At 38.2% G+C, this 26,788-nt stretch overlaps 2 protein-coding genes and 1 pseudogene across 2 annotated transcripts; 1 reads left to right on the top strand and 2 right to left on the bottom strand.

Moving 5' to 3' along the window:
- Positions 1 to 1,264: 1,264 nt before the first annotated feature.
- Positions 1,265 to 2,734, bottom strand: LOC125266846 (E3 SUMO-protein ligase ZBED1-like). The gene has a single exon (XM_048187965.1). The coding sequence runs from the start codon at positions 2,732 to 2,734 to the stop codon at positions 1,265 to 1,267; it is 1,470 nt and encodes a 489-aa protein (XP_048043922.1).
- Positions 2,735 to 14,211: 11,477 nt separating this feature from the next.
- LOC125245970 lies at positions 14,212 to 18,652 on the bottom strand (annotated as a pseudogene).
- Positions 18,653 to 24,250: 5,598 nt separating this feature from the next.
- On the top strand, positions 24,251 to 25,595 carry LOC125266790 (zinc finger protein 239-like; the record flags this gene model as incomplete). The annotated part of the gene is made up of 1 exon (XM_048187852.1): positions 24,251 to 25,595. A coding segment is annotated over exon 1 (825 nt), but the record flags the coding sequence as incomplete, so codon positions are not given.
- Between the last annotated feature and the right edge of the window lie 1,193 nt (positions 25,596 to 26,788).

Below are 26,788 nucleotides of genomic sequence, written 5' to 3'. Positions count from 1 at the left end.
AGATCGCAAAAAAAATCTTTTTTGGTGATGCTCTCCTATATGTGAGCTGCATCTGGTTCAAATTTCGTGGTGATATTATAAAGAATAGTTTCGAAAATTGTTGTTCATTTTTTCCGCAGGCCAAGGTGGCACCAACGGGAGGTAAACTCGGTTTAGAGGTGCTTCTCAGCACTCGTTAGGAGTTTTTCAAAATGGTTAGATGCATTAAAAAGATGAGATTCTAAGCTTTAAAATGATATCTATTTTGTGTTATTCCACGTTGGAAAACGAACATGGATGGGTCCGGGATCATTGGATACACACTGCATCCTTGGGCTGGGACGATACACTTAAACTCACGATACGATGCACCTCGATATGCCAGGGTCACGATACGATACGTCACGATACGATATCAAAAAAGAAAAAAAAAGAAGAAAATATTACTGTATAACAACAACTTATTTATTTTTGTTTCAGCTGCACACAGGGAAACACAAGGCCTAACTGGCCAAACACAAACAAGAACACTCCCTTAGTGCTGCTCTAATCCTAGGTTAAGTTATCTCAGGACTGGTTCTTCTTCAAAAAAACTAACATATCAACATGTTCTGGTGTAATCAGTGATCTTTGAGCAGACACAATGTCTCCTGCTGTGGAAAAGACACGCTCACTGGGCACTGACGTAGCAGGAATGCAAAGGTAGGCTTTGGCCAGGGGGGCAAGTATGGGGTAAGCATATGCATTAACTTTCCACCACTCAAGTGGACTACTGTTGAGTGGGATAGGAATCCCATTTCTGTAGGAGAGTATCTCCATTTCAATCCCTCTGCAGGACTGCACTGTCTCAACAACAGTAGTGTAGGAGCTCCCAAGGAGATCTTCTAACGCTGTCTTTTTTGGTGGGGGAGGCTGTGTCACGTCCTGCATCTGCCTTTCTCCCTCCACTGGCTCTTCCTGGCTCTGCTCTGCTCCCTGTACTGCCTCAACCATGACCCTGGCCTGCTCTGCTGCTGCACCTTATATTGAAGCACTGGCCCTAGTGGTTCTTTCATCTATGTCACTGGTCTGAAAAAAATAAAATAAAACTAGCTCAAACATTTCTGTCTTTCAATCCTTCACTCCCTCCCTCTCTCACAGACACACGCACACAGAGACTCTCTCTCTCTCTCTCTCTCTCTCTCTCTCTCTCTCTCTCCGACTAATAAAAAAAACAATATGAGAAATAAGTTTTCGGGCTCTGGCCTACACATACAGGGCACCTCATTTTTTTTTTCAATAAAAGTTAGCCTACCTGGTTGCGCTGCTCATGAAGTGCTGAAGCTTTTTCACGTATTCGGGCATAGACGGACTCGCGTTGTTCATCATTCAGATGGGACAGGCTTCGGAATCGTGGGTCAAGCGCAGTGCACTCCTGCAGCATGTCATTACAGTCCCCCGAGTACCGGTCCGAGATGTCGAGTAGAATGGCGCTTTTCATGTTGGCGATGGTCTGTGTGTCATTTTCGTCTGGTGACATGCTTTGCTCGATCATGAACTTCAGTGGGATTATCAGTGAAACAGTGGGCTCTTTTTCATCACAGACAACTGTTGTGGCTGTCTTCAGTGGCTTAAGCAGTTTCACTATGTCCTCGACATCTGATATATCACTGTTATCCAGAGTGTCAATTTCTCTCGCATTCCTTCGGATTCCTGGGCAGCTCAGTGCAGCTGAGACAGCTGCTTGTTGCTCCAGGTAGCGCGCCAGCATGTCGTATGTGCTATTCCACCTGGTTTGGACATCGGTGATAAGTTTATGCCGAGGCAGCTCTAACTGGGTTTGCTTGTTGGTCAGGACGGCGGTGGCCGTGGTGCTCTTGTGAAAGAATGTAGTTATTCTTCGCACACGACCAAGAAGGCGCGCGACGCTGGATACAGCCAAGCCTCGCTTACTGGCCAGATTCACAACATGCGCTAAGCACTTGATGTGAGGGTGGAGACCGCTCTCTCTCACAGCAATGTCCATGTTGCTCGCGTTGTCTGTGACACAAGCAATGGTTGTTTGTGGCCTCGTTAGCTCCCACTCACTCACATTTCTCAACACGTGAGCTATGTTAACACCAGTATGACTTTCACTTAGCTCACGAGTTTGCAACACAAAGCTTTTTCTCTCCCATTTCTCGTTGATGACTTCTGCCGTGATGGTTATATAACTCTGTGTTGCACGCGAGGTCCAGCTGTCGGTGGTCAGGGCGACACAGTCGGCATTTTTTAGATACTCTTTCACGCTTTGTTTGGTTTTATTGTAAATTTCCGGGATTACCTTCTCTGAAAAATGTCCTCGACATGGCATCTTAAACTTGGGCTCCAGCACATTGAACATTTGGATGAATTTTCTGTTCTCTACCATGTTAAATGGAGCCATATAGTCCGCTATGAATTCGCCAATGAGCCTGGTTATCTGTTTTGCATGCAGACTTGACGGAGGTAGAGTTGGTGTCAGCGTTTGTTTCATGGTCAGCTGTCCCTTCGGTAGGCTCGTTTTCTCCGGGGCCGTCTTCACATTTTTATGGTGACGTTGAAGGTGGTGGTTCATGTTTGATGTGTTGGATGTGGTGTACGGAATGACAGCATGGCATAGCTTACACACAGTCTTAGTCTTGTCAGTTACTCTATTGCCGTCTTTGTCTTTTTTAATGAGAAAGCCAAAATACTGCCAGACATATGACTTGTATCCAGGCGGAGCGTCCTCAATTTCGACCTCATTTGACTCCATGGTCGGCTGTTTGGGGGCAAGGCAGTTGGTGCTAATGCTAATAATATTTGTTAGCTCGCTGCAGTGTTGTTATTGCAACATGCGCTGTCTTGACGTTACGACGTACCGCACCGTTCCCCGGATATAATTTTTTTTTTTTCATTTAGTTTTTTTACCCTGCCACCATAGACTGTATGTCTGCCCCATATACATACACACAAATATAATACACTAAATTATTTATATATTACGCAAATCATGCAGCAGTGCCATCTACTGTATCTTTATTTCGCGATCCATTTTTTTCGACCTCGATGCGTTTCGTCACATTTTGTATCGCGATATTTTGTCAAACGATATTTCGTCCCATCCCTAGAACACATGTTATATTGCACACTATAAACACAATCAAAGCTTCAAAAAAACACGAAAAACGGGACCTTTAACATCTATTTAAACATTTAACATTAAAATTACAAAAACAACTTCACAATTAACTGCTATCAATTTTAAACTGCAATGACTAATTATAAAACTTTAAAATAACTTCACACTGGACATAAACAATATTGCTACATTTTAAACTTTTATCCTAATTCTCAGAACACAACACCACACCTACTTTTACCTTTAATCTCTAACAAACATATTTAACTAAAAAATAATAACAGTACTTGTGTTTAACACTTTTTCACTAAATGACTATTTTAACTTTTTTAACACAATTTTAAAAATTTAAAAACCAACTAAGTTGTAATATTTACAACTCTATAAATAAACATAATTAGTAACTTTTTCTTTCCTGAGTTCCCAGAATGCTTCAACTTTTTGTCACATTTGCCATACTTTGGACGTGCTGATGCTTCCGGCTCTTTTTCCTCACTCTCTTCAACAACCTGTTCTGTTGTCCTGCAATCAGTCAACTTGCCCTTGCCACTATGTTGACTGTTGGCGTCTTGTGATGGCTGTTGTTCACATTTTCCACTACGTGTTGTTTTGGACACAAGTAGTCCACATTTACCTCTGCTGTCACAACTTGCCCTTCAAAAACTGTGTAGTTGTCAAAAACTCGAAATACCTCAATGTCAAGATCTCCTAACATCATTAATTTTGACTGAGCTGTTGTGGATATGCACGTTTCTCCACCAAATTGCCGCATGGACACATTTGTCAAGTTGTACCACTTAGCATTTGAGAGAATTTTGCCTCCCCATACACATAAGGAGATGCTGTGTGTTTTATCTGCAACATCATAGGTTCATCAAATTTGCCATAGTGGCAAATAAACTTCCTGTACGCCATATTATTTTTCTATAAAAACCTACTTTTTAGAACTCCTCCTAGACCGTTTCTCCAATTTTACTCCAAAATTTAACCATATCATCTTCAGCCCATGCTGACAAAAAGTCGATACAACAAACAATTTTCGTATACCGGAGCAACAAATTTGAGGCATGATGCAAAACCCACTCTTGAAGCTGTATCTCTGCAATGCTTTGACATATTGACACCAAACTTTGCAAGTGTCATTATTACCTCACTCTGACAATACCACATTAATTTGGTCACAGCGCCACCTATAGGTCAAAAGTCATAAACCAGTAAATCCTCATTTTTTATCATTTTTCAACTCTTTTGCCTAAAATGATCTTAATAGGTCTTTAATTGCTCACTGCTGCTGTTGATCTGATGCTCACAGCCATGTTGGCCTGCTTCTTGTGCCGCTTTTGTGCTTGGCCCCGTAATTGCTGCTTGCAGCTATATTTTTGTTTTGTTTTGTTTTTTTCCCTGTCTGGAACAGGGTGAAGCTAACCGTTCCCGCTCTGGTGATGACAGACCCTCTTGTAATATAGAAGAAACGGAGGAAAAGACCTCGCTCCAGCGGTCAGGTACTGAGCTGTGGACTAACTAAAGAAGTGTTCTTAAAGCACAGCTGCATTTTCCTGAACCCTCTGTGAAATACTGTAGTATTTCATTTTGATTCAGACTAAAGAGTATTTTGAGGTTCAGAACTCCTTTCCAAATGATGGGTTTTACAATGACAGTGCACTGCATCATGGTCAGTTACATGTTCATATTTATACAGTAAGCCTCCAGTGTTTTGAATTCTGATGATTTGAATTAGTCAGACGATCATTTAGTACTGTACCATTCAAAGATTTAAAAAAAAAAAAAAAAAATTAACATGTGCACCAATAATGCGATTATTTCTTATAATAAGATTAAGGTCTTAATCGCATGGGCCCAGTTTCCCGTTAAGGGCTTAAAATAAACCAGGACTAGGCTAATTCTACTTAAATTAATCAACACTAAACAACTGACTTTCTGAGATGTTGCTTAAGTTTGGATTAACTAGTTCTAGACTACAGAGTCTTAGATTAAGGTAATCAAGGACCAGTGAGATCATCTTTTGGAAACCCGATTAGATTAATGGCATGCACATGTGGCTAAGGAGAGGTTGCTATAAAAACCTGGTATGGAATACTTGTAATTCATTAGTCTTAAGGAGTGTGTGGAACAGGAGTCACTACACTTAACCAAAAAATGGATAAAGGCCGAAGAAAACGCTCAAAAAACTTCAGTGAATTTGAGAAGACCCTTTTTAAACAAATTGTATCAAACTATCCTGTAATTGAAAACAAACAGCATGATTCAGGTACAGAAAACAAGAAGAAGAAGGCATGGATTTCCATGTTGAATGAATTCAACTCAAATGAAAAAGTAACCAAACGGACACTCCAACAAGTTCAGGTAAGATTTATTGTTGCCCCATTCTTACAAATCAGTCAATTATAAATGTTTTCATTAATTAAATGTAAAAAGAAAACAATATTATATAGAACTCCTACTTCAGAGTATATATTATCTTGTAAAGGTCCTGTGGAAAAACATAAAAATAAACCTGAAAAAAACAACTGCTGCTACGCGTCAAGAGCTTTTCAAGACAGGTGGGGGACTCTCAGTTCCACCAGACACAGAGGAGTTGGGGGACTTGTTGGCTGGGATTATTGAAAGTCAGCAACCCCTGGAAGGTATTCCAGATGATGACCATTTGGACAGTTCAGGTGAGGAATCTTTCAAAGACTCATTTGATAGGACACGTCTCATTTACAGTAACATGTGCTATCCCATCCAACATAATTAAATGCAAGTCATGTCTTGTAACAAAAATTATGTAATGACCTTTATTGTTGAAGTCGAATGTAATGCTACATTTTTTTCCATACAAAGATGACCTGATCTTGACACAGGACTTGGGGGGCGCAGGGAACAGTCAAGATGTTCAAATGATCATCATCATCTTCAATATCAGGGTCTGGGCAGCCACACTGTTTAAGAAAATTATGAAGCACTGCTGTTGCAATAATAACAATGCAGCACCTCCTAGGTTCAAACCTCAGTGTATTTCGGAGACACTGGAAACGATTCTTCCATACACTAAACATGCGCTCTATTAGCCCTCTGGTGAGCATGTGAGCTTGGTTATAGCGCTGTTGCTCTGGTCTGACTGGATGGAGATAAGGGGTGAACAAGAAGTTTGTCTGTGCATACTCACTGTCACCAAGTAGAATTCCAGAGTGTTGTCTTGTTTCAAACTGACCGTACATAGAGGAGTTGTGGAAAATCCTTGAGTCATGAGTTGAACCTTTCCAACGTGCAACAATATTGGAGAACTGCATAGTGGGAGAGTGCACACTCCTTGTACATTTAAAGAAAACCAGTTTTTACGATTTCTGAATTCCTCAGCATCTGCTGTAGAGGGACACTTGATGGGAATGTGGCAGGCATCGATACAACCAATGACTCCAGGGAAGTTCCCATATTCATAGAAATCTACCTTGTAGGTGGCCTGTTCAGCAGCATTTGGGAATTTGATGAAATCCTTTTTCAGTTCACATTTAGCACTGCAGACTTTGTGTACTATTTTGCACACTGTTGATTCACCTACACCACACAAATCCCCAGTTTCACGAGGGAAGGTTCCACATGCCAAAAACCTTAAGGTAATTAATATTTGTAAGGAAGGAGAAATAGGGGTGCCCCTGACTAAGTCACCTGAAAGCTTGGGCTGCAGCAAACCAATTATTTCTGTTGCATTTTCCTTTGACATACGGAAACGGTCAAGAAAATGTAAATCATCAAAATCATTTAGTGGGTTGCTCCTGTCTTTCAGCAACCTTCTTTCTGGTCTTGGTGGTGGTCTCCGATTGTCGTTGAAATAGTCGAGGTAATCCATTTTCTGCTACTGTGGACGTGAGCCTTGAGGCAAGAAGTTTTTAATCTGAGGTTAAACCTGCTTCTGACCAGGTTTAATTTAAGACTTCATTTAGATCTGAATTAGGTCTAATCCTACTTCTAGAAATCCGATTGTTTAAGTCTAGACTAGTGCAAGTCTGAGACTATTGTAATCCATGTGTGAGAAAGCTACTTCAATAAATCCAGGTTTAAAATGACATTTAGTCTACGACTAGGCTTAATCCCCGTATGGGAAACCGGCCCTTTGTTACTTGTGTTAGGCTACTTTGTTTACCAATTAAAATTTTGAAGAAAAAAGAAAAGAAAAAAAATGCTCTTGGAAATCATGTTATCTTATCATCCAGCCCCCAATAATAACCTGCTGCTGATGTTTTAAAACCTAGTAATGCCGCTGGCTACCACTATTTGGTCATATGGAAAAAAGATGAACTAATCAGTAAGTAGGTCAATTTAGGACAAAGATAGTTCCTTAATAGGTAATCAGTAATTGCAAAATTAAATTAGCCTCTTTACATGATCATAAAATGCATTGCTATTTACCCAGTAGCTCTGCAGAAACTGGTCTAAACCACTATTTTCAATTGAAAAAACAACAACTTCACATTAAAATCAAAAATAGTTTCTGCAGATTGTTGTGTTGGGAAAAGCGATGGAAATCATTTGTACTGATATGGAAATGAAATTAAGAGTTTAAAAAGTATCGCACCACTTGCATGCCCCGCCAATGGAATTAATCCCAGCAGTTCCTCCCGAAAGCACAGCCCATCAGAAAATCTCTCATAGAGACACAGCTGTCCCACATCTCTACCAGCGGTAGATTCATCCACGGCTAATGACATTTCTGTATAAGAAGTAACAAAATGATCTTACTTTATATTTTTGTTTCAGGACAGGTTTTCCTTTTTTTTTTGTTCACAAATGCCGCCGTCACCTTTCCTTGCAGGACCTGCTCCACCACAAAAACTCTGCAGCTAATGCACAGACATTAAGAATCAGAAAAGTGCTGTAATAACTGTTTAAATTACAATAACTTAAGAATTAAATAGAAAACATACAACCCAGTGTCTTGCAGTTATGAAAATTATTTAATTACAATTAATAAATAAATGATCCAGAAAAACATACCTACATCAAAAAATTTACCAATTAATAATGACTTATAATGAAAGTAACACATTAATAATGTACACATCCATTCATATCTATTTTTCAATACAATATACAGTGTAATATTTTATCTATATTACAATTGTTTATGTTCACACACATCTGGAGAGGTTTACTGTCTAGTGTAGTCATGTTCACCCAGACACACAGGCAGCTGTTCAGGAGCAGAAAGCTGAGCAGCAAGTTGTTCACGGAGACGGTTCCCAGACAGGTCCCTCTCATCCACTGCTGCATTACCCGTGTCCTCCTCGTTGTCGTCTTCTCCGTGGCTTTCCTCTTCCTCTTCCATCATATCACCTGCTGTCACACAAATGTTGTGGAGGATGCAGCAGGCACCAATCACATTTGGGCCGAACAGAGGCCTTATCTCCAGGGCCCTTAAGAAAATGGCACACTCGATGATGTTCCTTGCCCTTGAATGATGCTTCAACTTGACATGTTTTTCAAAAATCATGTAGAAAAATGTGTGGTATATTTCAAAGTCATGAAAGTAACCATTTTCTGTCATCTGTGTGTGTGTTCTTACCTACGACAGGCTGGCGGTATGGTGTCATGATTGCAACAGGATGCTGCAGGCATGGGTATCCACCATCTCCTAACAGGAAGTATCCAGCTGGTGGATACAGAGCCTGCTGGTACATCGGTGATCTACGCAGGACAAGGGCATCATGAGCAGAGCCTGGATTGCCAATGTACACATCTATAAATGTGCCCTTGGCATCACAGGTGCCCTGCAGTATTATAGAAGGAAACAGTTTCCTATTAATGTAACATTTTTTTTGTGGCTCTGCAGGAGGAAGAATTCTGATGTGGCACCCATCGATGGCACCAGCTGCATGCCGGAATGCCTCATGACCAGCAAGGTCAGCAAAGCCAGCCCCCACATGCTCCATCTCCTCTGGTTTAGGGAAATGAATAAGTTTGTGGAGGATGGTCATCATCTCCTCCACAATGTTGTGAACAGTGCTACAAACCGTCGCAAGTGGCATGCTGAAAGTGTCTGAAGTGACCTGTAGGACGCTCCACAGGCAAGCCAATATACCATAACCAGCACTTTGATTTCATGGCTCCATCCATGGGCTTTCTGATGGGGCAGCATCTGGACCAGCATGTTGATGCTGTTTCTGGAGAGCCTGAAATCATCTCCAGAAAAAAACTTGACCAGGATGGGTACCTGGTCATTGATCTGGGTATAACTTGTTATTGGACGTTCTTCCTGTTAAAAAAACAAAACTATTTTTTAGAGTGTGTTAACACTGTTGTTTTAGTATGTATTTATTATATATGTATTGCTTATTTCATTGTCTTTACTGTCAAACCATAATATCACCATAGGCCAGTAGGTTCGATTATGGAGATGTAATAAAGACAACACCGGTTAAAGAATAAAGCAAATCTTTGTATTCAAATTAACTATTAAAGAAATTGACTATTTTTTAAAGGGAAAAAATAAATAAAAATGTTAAATCAACAATTTGTCACAATTTTTGTTCAATAGCAACACAGATTTTTCAATTAAATTCAATTGACAGTAAGTGAACAATTTCACCTGACTCTTTGTTTGTTCGTTAAATTATTCTGTTGGGTGCACCCTCTAGGCTATATGATTTTCCTAGAATACTACATTAATATCAATTTTCAAATAAACATTTACAAAGTTCACAGTTGTTAACTTGAGCAGTTCACTCAATCACATTCCAAAAAAATAAATCCTTGGAATTGAACACAAAGCAAAAATAACAGTTCAGAAGAAATCAATTCAATAAATCAGATCAAAAAAGTTTTAGTTCGAAAAATTCAATTCAGAAAGAATTTATCTGTGCAAATCAAACCAAACAAAAAATAGTTTGTCGTGGTAATCTTTTGTAAGGAACTCAGTACGTGTGTGTCTGAGTCCGGGACTCTTGTGTTGAAGTGTATTCTTGTCTTGTCATGTCCATCTTCACCTTGTGCTTGCCCTCACTCCCTTGTTGGTTACTATGGCCACCCTTGTTAGTTGCCTTGATGATTTTCCCCTCCCCCTTGTTACCTCATTAGTCTTTCTCTGTATAAATAGGTCCCGGTTTTAGTCAGAGTTTGTCGGTTATTGTTTGAGTTTCTCAATGCCATGCCATGTTTGACCTGGAGTTAATGTTATTTTAATGGTACAATCTGTGATATTTTTTTCCGCTAGAGGTCGCTAGAAGCCTATTCAAAACAAAGGCGTAGTTTGATGACACCAAGTTTTAGAGCGGAAACTTGGGACATGTGGTCTCCATCTCAACGGACGGTACAAAAGAATAGGGATTGGACTCGGGAAGAACTCATGTTCATGGATGCGATTATTAACATTACTGTAGTATGAAGCAGAGCAGGACCGTGTGTTGCGGGAGCTGAACGAGGAGCTGGAGCGATTGATCAACACACGCCCCACGAGCAGCGGGACTTTTATTATGACACAGTCGCCGGCGCCGCTTCCGCTTTTCCGGTCATGAGTATGAGGTTTACGGGAGCTGTCCTTGTCGACAGAACCAGTGGCAGATGGTAAACAGTAATTATGTTCCATAAATAAGTAACACAATCCACCATAAAACGTGCAAGAAGTAAATAAGGAACTGCTTGAAGCAAGCTAGTGGTTTGCTGGACGCTAGACACTACTTCCGCATTTGTCCACGACACTGTTGTCATGTGGTTTCTACGTCAGTAAAGGCGGTAACAAAGGGTAACTGGAGTCATTGACAGGCGACTGCACTGCCCCGTGTCACTGTTAAGAATGGGAATTTTCTCATGATTTACAAGTAGTTGAAAACATTAGAAATATTGTTAGTAATCAGCTAGACAAAATATATAACACTAGCCTAGTGGTTTTTGGATATTTTACTGTGAATATCTTACAGATTGTACCTTTAAGCAAATTGGTTACATAAAACTATGTAAACATACAGTCTTTGCTTAACGTGTGTTATGTGCATGTTGTGCAAAGTAGAAACGTTAGTACACAAGTAAAAAACAAACAAACAAACAAACAAACAAACAAACAAACAGGTAGTCTATTTTTATCAAGAGTCACAGCCCTCCATCTGCCACTTGAACAAGACTTGCGAAATTTCCAAATACGCGTGGGCCTTTCTTCTCATGGACAGTTTGCTCAGCTTCTTCCCCACCATCTTGCCAAAGCACATATATTTGTCCTAAAGTTCCTTGTCCTCGTCGTACTTCTGCAATCTCGCCATTATGGCTTCTTGGACTGGAGTTAACTGCTCTGTTTTCCTCTTCTTTGAGCAAAGAGGCGACGGCACAGATGTGCACGCCGATGAAGACATGCATAGTGAAGAGTCTGATGAGGAAGATAATGGTGAGGACAGAAGGGCAACTGGTTCAACAGGGTCAACGGGGTCTGGGTTGATGCATTCCAGGTTGATCGATGACAAAGATCCAGGTTCACTGGAGCACTCCATCTGAAACAATGTAACAATAAAAAGTCCCTATCCTTTGCGATATTTTTACTGATCTCCCTCCATGAATTTGCCACCCTAAACACGTCTTTGTACTCTTTCGAACATGAATTGTACAAATGTGGGTACTTTCTAATCTCTTCACACAAATGCTTGTCGAGTTTGCCGTCTATTGTCGTGTTTTTCTCTTTTTTTTCACGCATGTTGTTTCGATGGCTGAAAATCGTGCTCAATTCTGTGCGTATTGCCACCTAGTGGACTAATCTGTACTACTTGCGCATGTGCTGTTACACGCGGACTGTCCGCGTGGTCTCGAAATTTGGGCTGTGCGCAGACGGGGTGTGCAGCCGGCCGCGAGCCTTCCGCATGACGAAAATTACATCATGCGGACGGTGCACTAACGCGGACGGCCGAAGTATACCCGGGGCTTAATTTTGTCCTTCAACCGTTTGGAGGTCGTTGAAGTCCACTATATGGAGAAAAATTCCTGGAGTGTTTTTATCAAAAACCTTAATTTGTTTTGGACTAAAGAGAGAAAGACATGAACATCTTGGATGACATGGGGGTGAGTAAATTATAAGGAAATTTTCATTTGAAAGTGAACTAATCCTTTAATTAGTCTTTAATTTGTGCCGATAGATGATAGTTTTGTGTGTCGATAGTCAGAGATATGTTGTTGTTTAAAGGCAAGGCAAAAATAGCATTGTTGTTCATGTCACACAACCTCAGTAAAAATTCCAGGGCAAATAAACTTCTGCCACTCTTCGACCGAAACTCGAACTTGTGTTTAGCTGTTACTGGAAGCCAGGGATTGTAGTTTAAAGTTATAAATGTGGATATTTTTCTTACAAAAAATGCATTGCTTTGCCCTGAACTCTACACTTTTGCTGAACTCTACACTTCGGATTGTGTCCTCATGATCAGTGCTATTTTCCATCTAGCCATACCATTCAAAACCATGTGCATTTGTCTTTAGTAGCAGGAAGGTACTCTGGTCTTGAAAGCGAAGAAAGTGAATGTTATCTCAACAGTATGTCACTTTTTTCTTGATGTCTTTTATTTTAAGGTGGCATTCTGTATGTATTTAGATACCACTTACAGGTGCTGGTCATATAATTAGAATATCATCAAAAAGTTGATTTATTTCACTAATTCCATTCAAAAAGTGAAACTTTTATATTATATTCATTCATTACACACAGACTGATATATTTCAAATGTCTATTTCTTTTAATTTTGATGATTATAACTGACGACTAAGGAAAATCCCAAATTCAGTATCTCAGAAAATTAGAATATTACTTAAGACCAATACAAAGAAATTATTTTTAGAAATCTTGGCCAACTGAAAAGTATGAGCATGTATAGCACTCAATACTTAGTTGGGGCTCCTTTTGCCTGAATTACTGCAGCAATGCGATGTGGCATGGAGTCGATCAGTCTGTGGCACTGCTCAGGTGTTATGAGAGCCCAGCTTGCTCTGATAGTGGCCTTCAGCTCTTCTGCATTGTTGGGTCTGGCATATCGCATCTTCCTCTTCACAATACCACATAGATTTTCTATGGGGTTAAGGTCAGACGAGTTTGCTGGCCAATTAAGAACAGGGATACCATGGTCCTTAAACCAGGTATTGGTAGCTTTGGCACTGTGTGCAGGTGCCAAGTCCTGTTGGAAAATGAAATCTGCATCTCCATAAAGTTGGTCCACAGCAGGAAGCGTGAAGTGCTCTAAAACTTCCTGGTATACGGCTGCATTGACCTTGGACCTCAGAAAACACAGTGGACCAACACCAGCAGATGACATGGCACCCCAAATCATCACTGATTGTGGAAACTTTACTCTGGACCTCAAGCAACGTGAATTGTGTGCCTCTCCTCTCTTCCTCCAGACTCTGGGACCCTGATTTCCAAAGGAAATGCAAAATTTACTTTCATCAGAGAACATAACTTTGGACCACTCAGCAGCAGTCCAGTCCTTTTTGTCTTTAGACGCTTCTGACGCTGTCTGTTGTTCAAGAGTGGCTTGACACAAAGAATGCAACAGCTGAAACCCATGTCTTGCATACGTCTGTGCGTAGTGGTTCTTGAAGCACTGACTCCAGCTGCAGTCCACTCTTTGTGAATCTCCCCCACATTTTTGAATGGGTTTTGTTTCACAATCCACTCCAGGGTGCGGTTATCCCTATTGCTTGTACACTTTTTTCTACCACATCTTTTCCTTCCCTTCAGCCAGCCTCATGCAGACGGCTCACGCCAGCCGCATGACGAAAATTATATACGTCAAATTCACAAACGCGGACGGCCGAAGTATACCCGAGTATTCAGTGATCACAAAAATTCAGCTGCAGGCTGCCACTGTTCAGAGAGTAAAGCTAGTCCACAGTCTAGTAAACATTTCTTTGTAGTAGCGCCAACTGAAAACACATGAGAAACATCATGTGACTGGAGAGACTCAGACATTGCAGTACTGAATATTGAACAGTCCACGCAGTAACCTTATAAAACTCTATTGTCCCGCCAGCGGACCACTGGGTCGTTAAAGGGTTAAACTTGTTTGCTTAATTTTTGTGAATAATTTGCTGATGCAGGTACAAAAAGACGTTTTGTAACTGCAAAAAAATTTTTAAAAATAAAACTTGTAACCCATGGTGCCAACTATAGCTGGAGAGGAGAGATTTGGCTGTGGCTAACTTACACAGAAGAGATTTTTTTGTTCAGCACATAAAAATGAACTACTTCATTTCACACCGTGGTGATGTGGTTTCTCCACTGCATGGATCTTCATGTGTATCTTCAGGTGACTTTTAATAGTGAAACTCTTTCCACGCTGATCACAGTTGTGCGGCTTCTCTCTGCTGTGGATTTTCTCATGCCATTTCAGATTTGATGACTGATTGAATCTCTTGTCACAGTGTGAACACTTGTAAGGTTTTTCTCCAGTGTGGATCCTCTCATGTGTTTTCAGATGTGATGACACACTGAATCTCTTGTCACAGTGTGAACACTTGTAAGGTTTTTCTCCAGTGTGAATTCTCTGGTGCACTTTTAAATGGTTTGCTGTAGTAAAAGTCTTCTCACACTCAAAGCACATGTACTCTCTCACACCAGTGTGTATTTTCTGATGTCTATGCAAATTTTGCAGCAGTGAAAAACTCTTTCCACACACAGAACATGAATATGGCTTCTCCTTTATATGAATTTTCAGGTGTCTCTTTAAGGCTGATTCCCCACGAAATGTTTTGTCACACTGATCACATGTGAACGGTTTCTCTCCGGTGTGGATCCTCATGTGTTCTTTAAGGCTCGATGATCGCGTGAAACTCTTCCCACACTGATCACATGTGTGTGGCTTCTCTCCAGTGTAAACTCTCATGTGTTCCTTAAGATGTCCTTTTTGTTTGAAACTCTTTCCACACTGATCACATGTGAACGGCTTCTCTCCTGTATGAACTCTCATGTGAACCTCATGAGTGCGGAAAGACAGCGCGCCATCAAGCCCCGGGTATACTTAATTTTCCACGCCTGGATGTGTCTCGCGTGCAGTCGTGTCCGTGAATCTTTCAAAGTATACTAAACCACGGATGCACGTGGATCACCGAGTTTGACACATGCACAATAAAACATTTTCTATACTATTACCAGACATCATGTCATCTATGGGACATTCGCTGGGCAGGATCGAAGAAGAAAAATAGTGCATCCACCACTGCAACATAGTTCAGAAGATACACCAAGAGAACAGGAATTATAAAACGATGGGGAAAGCATGCCTCTGAGTTTATTCGTCTTGTTTTTGAATCGCTATTTACACACTTCTTTGACGACTGCACATTGTGCTCAGTACTGTGTGTATTGCCACCTAGTGGACTCTTCCGTCTTGCTTGTGCATGTGCACCATCTGCACGGTCTCGAAATTTGGGTTGCCTGCGGACGGGGTGTGCGGCTGGCCACGAGCCTGCCTCATGACGAAAATTGTGAATGTCAAATTCACAAACGAGGACGGCCGAAGTATACCTGGGGCTTCAGTGATCACAAAAATTCAGCTGCAGGCTGCCACTGTTCAGAGAGCAAATCATAGTTACAAAGAAGAGATTTTTTTTGTTCAGCACATAAAAATGAACTACTTCATTTCACACTGTGGTGATGTGGTTTCTCCACTGCATGGATCTTCATGTGTATCTTCAGGTGACTTTTAATAGAGAAACTCTTTCAACACTGGTCACACGTGTGCAGCTTCTCTCTGCTGTGGATCCTCTCATGTGTTTTCAGATGTGACGACTGACTGAATCTCTTGTCACACTGTGAACACTTGTAAGGTTTCTCTCCAGTGTGGATCCTCTCATGTGTTTTCAGATGTGATGACACACTGAATCTCTTGTCACAGTGTGAACACTTGTATGGTTTTTCTCCAGTGTGAATTCTCTGGTGCCGTTTTAAACTGTTTGCTGTAGTAAAAGTCTTCTCACACTCAAAGCACATGTACTCTCTCATACCAGTATGGATTTTCTCATGTTTTTGTAAACTACACAGCTGTGAAAAACTCTTTCCACACACAGAACATGAATGTGGCTTCTCCTTTGTATGAACTCTCAGGTGTCTCTTCAGGTTTGATGCCCCTAGAAATGATTTGTCACATTGATCACATGTGTGTGGCTTCTCTCCAGTGTGAACTTTCATGTGTTCCTTAAGACTTCCTTTTTGAGTGAAACTCTTCCCACACTGATCACATGTGAACAGCTTCTCTCCTGTATGAACTCTCATGTGAACCTCAAGACTATGTTTGGTTGAGAAACTCTCCCCACATTGATCGCATGTGTGTGGCTTCTCTCCTGTGTGAATCCTCATGTGTGCTTTAAGGTTTGCTGATTGACTGAAACTCTTCCCACATTGATCACATGTGTGTGGCTTCTCTCCTGTATGAACTCTCATATGCCTCTTAAGATGTCCTTTTTGTGTGAAACTCATCCCACACTGATCACATATGAACGGCTTCTCTCCTGTATGAACTCTAATGTGAATCTCAAGATATTGTTTGGATGTGAAACTCTTTCCACACTGAGAGCAGGTTGTAGATTTCTTTGCTCTCGTTTTCTTTAAAAATGTCTTTTTAGTCTTTGAGCGACTCAAAGGTTTTTCTCCAAGTTTGTCATGATGTTTCTCCTCCACTTCACTCAGTTCTTCACTCTCCTCCTTCACTTCCATCAGCTCTGAAATGAAAGAGAAAAAATCATTTAATTTTCAATAAATCAAAATAATTTAAAGAGAGAAATATGAAGTTAAAGGTCATAAAATTGAGACTTGTTGTGATAGACAACTGCTACAAAACATTACGATCATTTTGAAGCATTTGCATAAATTAGTTGCATATGTCCCTGAAACTTTAACATTAATCTTCCAATCGTAAAGGACCAGCTGTCGTTCCAGCGACAGAATCCAGTGGTCTGGTGAAGGTATAATGTGTGTACGTCTGTTCAGCGCTCCTGTGAAGTTCACTTAATTTTAGAATTTAGTCTCAATTTTACTTTAGCTGCTCATTTAATCTGACTCCAATTTCAAATGTTTTTACATCAAGATTTACTGAATTAAGACAATCAGCACTGAATGGACGTCTTCTGGCTACAGAATTTCCCAAATCGCTGCTCTGCCACCTTCCTTTAAATAATTCTTAATAATTTATAAATAATATTATAAAAAATATTATGAAAATAAAGAAAACATTGCTCTGAAATATTTTCAATCAATGACAAAATGATCTAATGTGATATTAACAGGTTTACATTTAAATAATTTTCCTAAAACTGTGTAATTATTAAGGGCCGTTCACAGCAGACTTCTCCTTCCACTGACTTCCTTTCATACACATGTGAATGTGGGACACCAGAAACACAAGATCAAGTGAAGTTTGCAGTAAAGTGGAGTAGATTGTATATTTTAAAATTTTGGAGTGATTATTATTCGTTATTCATATGTTTTTAAAAATATTTCACGTCATATCTTGATGTTTCAGCTTCTGTAGAAAGTTCACATGCTCAAAGTCTAGACTGACTGCATCTTTAAATGTGTTATTATCAGTGTCCTACATGATTCACTCAACCCTGTTACTTCTGACATGATTTTCCTCCTTTCAAAACCACACAGGAAGTGACATCATCTGGGCTCTCTCTACAGCATGATGGGAGGACAAGACAATAATCTCAATCCATTTTCTCAGTTTTACACAAATGAATGACTGCATTCATCAACCCTGTTACCAAAGTTACTGTAAGAAGAGATTTTGCTCAAGTTTCACTCACAACTCTGTCAGCCATTCTGGAAAGTTCATTTACTTCATACATTTTGGTGTTTACAGATTATTCCTAAAAATAACAGTGTTGAAAACTGTATTGAAAATGCCTAAATTCTGGTAACACTCCTGCAAATTGTGAAGCAGATATGAAACAAATGGAAAATACGTAAATATTATTTTGATCTCATGTTGACAATCAGTATGAAAGTTTCTCAAACTTCCCTTTACTGAACTAGAAAAGAACATTATGTCTTCTGTTAGAAAAGAACTTTAACTTTTCTCTAAATATGCAGAAGTGCTTGAATCTTTCTAACATGAATGTTGTCGTTAAAAGTTCAGTATGTATTTGATAGTTTATCTAAATGTGCAAGAACATGAATGTTGTTCAGCATCATGAAAGAATGAAGAATAAACACCAACCTCTTTGTTCTTCAGTATCTTCAGTGTGTTTCATTCTGCAGGGTTCTGGATCACTCATGTTCTTTGCAGATTTCAGCTCTTCCTGAAGCTTCAGTGCTCGTCTGATGGGAATAATCCAGCATTTATTGATGAACTGCAGTGGGAGGAGCTTCACTGATGATGTGACTGCTGTGGGCGGAGCTTCACTGACTGAACTACAGATTGGTTGGAAGAGATGATCTGCCCAAATCAAAAATATCAGTTACTGTGTTTGTTTTTATAGGGTTAAAAACCAGAAATCAAATTAAATGTACAAAAAGTGAATTTAAATAGCAAACCCATTAAATCCAAGTGTCTATTTTAATGTTTCAAATTACTTTTGTGAAAACCAAATGTTTTAATGTCCCATCATCATTTAGTGTAACAGATATATTTAATGCAAAAAGAAAACAGTTATTTTGACCAGTACTTAATAAAGTATATAAAAGAGTAAGAGATCATACTAAATTTCATTATATTTTAAATGATTAAACTTGGTGACAAATAGATGAAAGCTAGTGGTTTGAAGGATAGTGGCAACGTATAAAGATTTAAAATGACAATTAAAGAGTATTTTGGGCTTCATTGTGATCCTTCAATACAGTGTTTGAATGTTGTCAAATGATTCTTGTTCTAAATATGCCTGACAAGTTTTTTTGTAATATTAACCCCTTTTTGTATTTCACTATTAAACTAATTGCATTAATCATTTATATCCGTCTATCGTAAAGCAACTGATGCTAATTCAGAACTTTATATTTCTAAATCAAACATTATTCTTTTAATTCATTAAAATAATGACAGATGTCTTGAAAAGTAGTAAAAAAAAGAAAAAAGTAAAAAAAAAAAAAGAAAAAAGAAATAAGCAGACATAAATCACCTGTCTGCTGACAGCAATGAAATGAGCTTTAAGTGTCAATTTATAGCAGATCTGAAGACATCAGCATAATAAATGAGGTGAAAACAGGAACTATTGACATGAAATAAAGAGTGTGAGATAATCTGATGATGATCTGAATGTCTTGTTGAATGAGTGTTGATAGTCTGAGGATCATCTCACTTTATTCTGAGTGTTTGCTGTTAGAAACTGATTATTGGAGTCACGATATATGAGAAAATCCTATAAACTGCTCTAGTGAAAGACAATACTGTTATTTCTCACAATGTGACATTAATAATACAAAAATCAACACACACTCACCATCATCAACCACTAAAGATGAGTAACTACAGAGATATGAACTGAAAGTTTGATTTTCTAATAATAAGTACATTGATTGCAGTAGTGAAATTAGATCAAAAGAGACAATGATCGCAAAACCTTTCGAAATAAAGAGCAGCACAAAGTAGAGTTGTCGTCATATTACAGAATCATCTCATATTTAAGATATCTGGGTTTTCTGTTTCAGAATGGGAGGTTTGTCAAACCTGAGAAAGCAGGTTAAGTCAAGCCCATTTCTGAAAGAGAGGTAACTTCTACTCAGAGTCAGTTACTATGGTAACTTACTCTGTGAACCTAACCTGGTCAGGAGCAGGTTTTCTTCAGTAAACCCAGAGTTTCTTTCAGTCTCCTCCCCTTGTTGAAGTGCAAGTGATGTTTAAATAGTTCACTCACTCATTCACACTGCAAAAATTTGTGTTTTTCATCCTATTTCAAGTACAAAATATCTAAAAATTCCTAAATCAAGATGGATTTTCTATATAAGAAAATGATATAATATATTTAGTTTTGTTTCCTGGGGGATCTAAATTAAGTGCATTTTACTTAAGTAAAATTATATCTGCCAGTGTGGTAATAAAAATAATCTTAATGCTAATGGAAAGTGTCAGAGTGTCTACCCAGGTGAAAAAAGTGCAGTAAAATACACTTTATTTTAGTACACAGTACACTGCCATAATGTACTTAAAGTGCTCTATTTTCACGCACTTATTTTGTACTTAATATACTAAAAGCTCTTCTTAATATAATCTTAAGAACATCTAAGTGTACTCAACTGTGCTTTTTTGAGACATCATGAATTTGAACTAAAATGTGCTTTTAATATACTGTCTGTGTATTAAAAATATATATATATATTTAGTTACCATTTGTAGTACACTTGAACCCATCTTTCAAACATAAAATAGACTTATGATGTATTTCGAATTATAAGATTAATATATAATGAATATATACAAAATGTATTTATAATTTATTGCCTACAACATTACGAATACATTTTGTATATATTTATCATATATTATTCTTGTATTTTAAATAATTCATAAGTGTATTTCCTATGTCTGATGAGTACATTTAAAGGTGTATGAAAGATGGGTTCAAGTGTACTACAAGTGGTAACTAAATAAATTTCATGGTGTCTCAAAATAGCACAGTTGATAATGTATATCTTTGACACTTTTATTTAGCACCAAAATAAAGAATGTACTACAAATATACTTGCTTGTATTTAAGTATATTTTTAATGCACTTAAGTATACTTTTTTTCCTCCTGGGTATTACTAAGTGCAAATTTACAGTAGCTCCACCCACCAGTGTCAGACCAGGTTAAAATTGTCTCATGTTCTAGTGGCTGCAGTGGTGTAGGCAGGAGTGTGTTGGGTGTGGAAAATTAATGTGTGATGTGATTGACTGGGTTTGAATCCGCCTTTTGCCAAGCTCACTATTTTCCCTTTTCCCATCACATATCACATCAGAAAGTATTTATTTTCAATAAAAATGAAGAAAATTTCTAATAGTGGAAGTAAATTGCCTAACGAGTGTCTAATAACGATAAAATCATTTACACTCTTATTATTGCATCCTGCATAATTTTTTTCTTCTTGTTTTTTTTTTGCATGTGGGAACCATGAAAATAAATATTAGTCCAATAACTTACTATTCTGCCAGTTTTCACCTTTGATATTATAACAGTGATAAAAATTAAACTTGCATTGCCTCAGAAGTATGCAGACGTCCTTTTGTCATGTGCTTTTGCCATGGTGAATCGTAATATCGGAGCTTGATGATGGCTTTTCATAGTCGTGGTGCACGCGCTTAACTCCGAAGTCAACCTACTCAGAGTCGAGTGAACTAACTCAATTCAGCTGTTCTGAAACTGAAAACTCAGAGTTTCTCATCTCAGATTAACTCAACTCAGTATAGGCTACATGTAGATTAGAGCGGAAGAATTAAAGTGTGAACTCAATTAAGTGAAATACACTAAAATGAGTTTTCAGAAATATAAACCAGAATGAGAGTCTGATGAGTGAAAGGTTTCCTCAGATGAACTGCATTAAGTGAAGATTATAGAGCTTTTTAGCTTAAGCGGATTTAAGTTTTATCTGCTTTGTATCGTCATGACCAATAAAAAAGTGTTTTATTGTTTGAGACTTTCCTTAAACTGAGCCTCAGAACAGAAGCTCAAGAGAGTCTTCTCCATCATTCCTGAAGATCTTCAGCTGCGGCGGGTGAGAACTTTATGATTGAGGCAGATCTGACTATCCTGACCCTACCTGAATAATCACAGGGTTAAAGCTGAAAGATTAAAAGACACAGCGACTGACAATATATATGACATTTGTGTGTGTTTTGTAATATTTATGTTGTATAATCTGCAGATTGATATGAGCTTTGTTCAGAATTACTTCTCAAATTATTATAATGAATGTAATCGTAAAATCATACAATGTTTCATAGTTATTTAGCAGTAGTTGATGAAGATGAGTGCCATTAGTGTTTGTTTTTGTATTATTGGTGTCATATTGTGAGAAATAACAGTATTGTCTTTCATTAAAGCAGTTTATAGTCTTTTCTCATTTATCCTTCCTGACTCCAATAATCAGTTTCTAACAGCAGAATAAAGTGAGATGATCTGCTAATGATCTGAATGTCTTGTTGAATGAGTGTTGATAGTCTGAGGATCATCAATATGAACAGAGAAACTGCTGAAAACACTCTTTATTTCATGTCAATAGTTCCTGTTTTCACCTCATTTATTATGCTGATGTCTTCAGATCTGCTGTAAATTGACACTAAAAGCTTATTTCATTGCTGTCAACAGACTGAGGGGATTTGTGGACCTCAAATATGAACAATTATTTTTGTCTTTGTGCTTTTAACTGTTTTTCTTACAGTTCTTTACGACTTTTCTAGATATCTGTCAATATTTTAATGGAGAAACAGAATAAAGTTAGAATTAGCATCAGTTGCTTTACGATAGACTTATTCTTAATGTGCTTAGTTTATGGGTGAAATACAAAAGTTAATATAGTTAATATAGCACAAAAGAAAAAAAGCATATTTCAGGCATATTTAGAACAAGAATCATTTGACAACATTCAAACACTGTATTGAAGGATCACAGTGAAGCCCAAAATACTCTTTAATTTTCATTTTAAATCTTTATTCTTTGCCACTTTCCTTCAAACCATTAGCTTTCACTTATTTGTCAGCAAGAAGTTTTTTAATAATTTAAAATATAATGAAATTTAGTATGATCTTTTACTCTTTTATATATCTTATTAAGAACAGGTCAAAATAACTGTTTTCTTTTAGCATTAAATATATCTGTTACACTAAATGATGATGGCACATTAAAACATTTTGTTTTCACAAAAGTAATTTGAAACATTAAACAGACACATTTCATTTAGTGAATTTTCTATGTAAAATCACTTTTGTACATTTCATTTGATGCAGACACTACAGTTTGATGTCTGGACTTTAACCCTATAAAAACAAACACAGTAACTGATTTATTTTTGATTTGGGCAGATCATCTCCTCCAACCAATCTGCAGTTCAGTCAACAAAGCCCCGCCCACTGCAATTCACTTAATGAAGCTCCTCCCATAGCAGTCACATCATCAGTAAAGCTCCTCCCACTGCAGTTCATCAATAAATGCTGGATTATTCCCATCAGACGAGCACTGAAGCTTCAGGAAGAGCTGAAATCTGCAAAGAACATGAGTGATCCAGAACCCTGCAGAATGAAACACACTGAAGATACTGAAGAACAAAGAGGTTGGTGTTTATTCTTCATTCATTCGTGATGCTGAACAACATTCATGTTAGAAAGATTCAAACACTTCTGCACATTTAGAGAAACAGTTAAAGTTCTTTTCTAACAGAAGCTCAGTAAAAGGAAGTTTGAGAAACTTTCATACTGATTGTCAACATCAGATGAAACTAAATATTTATTTTACATTTATTTCATATCTGGTTCACAATTTGCAGGAGTGTTACCAGAATTTAGTCATTTTCAATACAGTTTTCAACACTGTTATTTTTAGGAATAAACTGTAAACACCAAAATGTATGAAGTAAATGATCTTTTCAGAATGGCTGACAGAGTTGTGAGTGTAACTTGAGCAAAATCTCTTCTTACAGTAACTTTGGTAACAGGGTTGATGAATGCAGTCATTCATTTGTGTAAAAACTGAGACAATGGATTGAGATTATTTTCTTGTCCTCCCATCATGCAGTAAAAAGAGCCCAGATGATGTCACTTACTGGGCGTCACAGTTTTAAGAAATCCTCTGGTTTTAAAAGGAGGAAAATCATGTCAGAAGTAACAGGGTTGAGTGAATCATGTAGGACACTGATAATAACACATTTAAAGATGCAGTCAGTCTAGACTTTGAGCATGTGAACTTTCTACAGACACGGCAATGGAGATATCTGCACTGCACTGCAAGATATGGCATGATATATTTTAAAAAACATAAATAACGAATAATAATCACTCCAAATTTTTAAAATATTCAATCTACTCCACTTTACTGCAAACTTCACTTGATCTTGTGTTTCTGGTGTCCCACATTCACATGTGTATGAAAGGAAGACAGTGGAAGGAGAAGTCTGCTGTGAACAGCCCTTAATAATTAGGAAAATTAATGTAAATCAACCTAAATGTTGATGTCAAAATATGGCTGTTAATATCACATTAGATCATTTTGTCATTGATCAGATATTTTACTGAAAATATTTCAGAGCAATGTTTTCTTTATTTTCTTAATATTATTTATAAATTATTAAAAATTATTTAAGGGAAGGTGGCAGAGCAGCTATTTGGGAAATTCAGTAGCCAGAAGACCTCCATTCAGTGCTGATTGTCTGAATTCAGTAAATCTTGATGTAAAAACATTTGAAATTGGAGTCAGATTAAACGAGCAGCTAAAGTAAAATTGAGACCAAATTCTAAAATTAAGTGAACTTCACAGGAGCGCTGAAAAGACGTACACACATTATACCTTCACCAGACCACTGGATTCTGTCGCTGGAACGACAGCTGGTCCTTTACGATTGGAAGATTAATGTTAAAGTTTCAGGGACATATGCAACTAATTTATGCAAATGCTTCAAAATGATCGTAATGTTTTGTAGCAGTTGTCTATCACAACAAGTCTCAATTTTATCACCTTTAACTTCATATTTCTCTCTTTATTTTGATTTATTGAAAATGAAATGACTTTTTTTCTTTAATTTCAGAGCTGATGGAAGTGAAGGAGGAGCGTGAAGAACTGAGTGAAGTGGAGGAGGAACATCATGACAAACCTGGAGAAAAACCTTTGAGTCGCTCAAAGACTAAAAAGACATTTTTAAAGAAAACAAGAGCCAAGAAATCTACAACCTGCACTCAGTGTGGAAAGAGTTTCACTACCAAACATAGTCATGAGATTCACATGAGAATTCATACAGGAGAGAAGCCATTCACATGTGATCAGTGTGGGAGGAGATTCACAGAAAGAGGAAATCTTAAGAGGCATATGAAAGTTCACACTGGAGAGAAGCCACACACATGTGATCAGTGTGACAAAACATTTCTAGGGTCATCAGACCTGAAGAGACACCTGAGAGTTCATACAAAGGAGAAGCCACATTCATGTTCTGTATGTGGAAAGAGTTTTTCACTGCTGTGTAGTTTACAAAAACATGAGAAAATACACACTGGTGTGAGAGAGTACATGTGCTTTGAGTGTGAGAAGACTTTTATTACAGCAAACCAATTAAAAGTACACCAGAGGATTCACACTGGAGAAAAACCTCACAAGTGTTCACACTGTGACAAGAGATTCAGTGATTCATCAACTCTGAAAACACACAAGAAGATCCACACTGGAGATAAACCTTACAAGTGTTCACAGTGTGAAAAGAGATTCAGTGATTTATCAACTCTGAAAAGACATGAGAGGATCCACACGGGAGAAAAACCTTACAAGTGTTCACAGTGTGACAAGAGATTCAGTCGGTCAGAACATCTGAAAACACATGAGAGGATCCACATCAGAGAGAAGCTGCACACGTGTGATCAGTGTGGAAAGAGTTTCACTATTAAAAGTCACCTGAAGATACACATGAAGATCCATGCAGTGGAGAAACCACATCACCACAGTCTGAAATGAAGTAGTTCATTTTTATGTGCTGAACAAAAAAATCTCTTCAGTGTAAGTTAGCCACACCCAAATCTCTCCTTTTCAGCTATAGTTGGCGCCATGGGTGACAAGTTTTATTTATTTATTTATATTTTTTTGCAGTCACAAAACGTATTTTTGTACCTGCATCAGCAAATTATTCACAATTTTAAGCAAACAAGTTTAACCCTTTAACGACCCAGTGGTCCATTAGCGGGACTGATAAGAATGTTATAAGGTTAAACAAGTTGTTTTTTTAAATGAGGAGTTTGCCATCTAACTAATCTTTTATTATGCTCGCAGTGCGTCGGTTAAATGAATTGCAATATTAATTTAATAATAAAAGTAGCATAATAATAACAATAATTTAACAGCCCTGTGTGCCCATCCACTATACGCCACTGTGAAGGGATAAACGGTGTTCAGGCAGTGAATGTCCCATTGATGACATGATGTCTGGTAATAGTATAGAAATGTTTTTATTGCGCATGTGTCAAACTCTGTGATCCACGTGCATCTGTGGTTTAGTATACTTTGAAAGATGCAAGGACACAACTGCACACGAGACACATCCAGGCGCGGAAAGTGAAGTATACCCGGGGCTTGATGGCGCGCTGTCTTTCCGCACTCATGCAAAGAATTATCTTTGAAAGGCTTGCACACTCAACTGTGCGCGCGATGGAGCAGAACGTGGGAAATGACATATACCCGGGCCTTAACCACTCCTGATTGTAGTGGACTGGAGCTGACGGCTTACTTTGGGAAAAATACCCCCTCAATGTCCCCCATGTTATTATGTCTAGACATGTAGTTTAACTGTTGCTGGTTGATGTGAGAGGCATTCTGGGATACCTGGCTGTTAAATAATTTCTTATTTCTTGGGCTTTACTTTTTGACTTTCTCTGTGTCTTGGGATTTTTCCATTGTGCAGCTCATGTACCTACCTAGACAAAACAAGAAGTAGTAGTCCTTGGACACACTGACACTCTCACACACAACCAGAAGTTGAAGACACACACATTTACGCACATACATTTCATATTTGTTATTATATTTCTTGAAATGCCATACATGGTAAGGTTTGATTCTTACATGGTAAG

This window comes from Megalobrama amblycephala, linkage group LG1, assembly GCF_018812025.1.
Source record: "Megalobrama amblycephala isolate DHTTF-2021 linkage group LG1, ASM1881202v1, whole genome shotgun sequence".
NCBI classification, from domain to species: domain Eukaryota; kingdom Metazoa; phylum Chordata; class Actinopteri; order Cypriniformes; family Xenocyprididae; genus Megalobrama; species Megalobrama amblycephala.
The sequence above is the reverse complement of the archived record's forward strand: the minus strand, read 5'-3'. Positions and strand labels throughout refer to the sequence as shown.

Coding starts and splice junctions, on each gene's coding strand:
- LOC125266846 (XM_048187965.1), bottom strand. CDS start 2,734: ATGGAGTCAAATGAGGTCGAAATTGAGGACGCTCCGCCTGGATACAAG.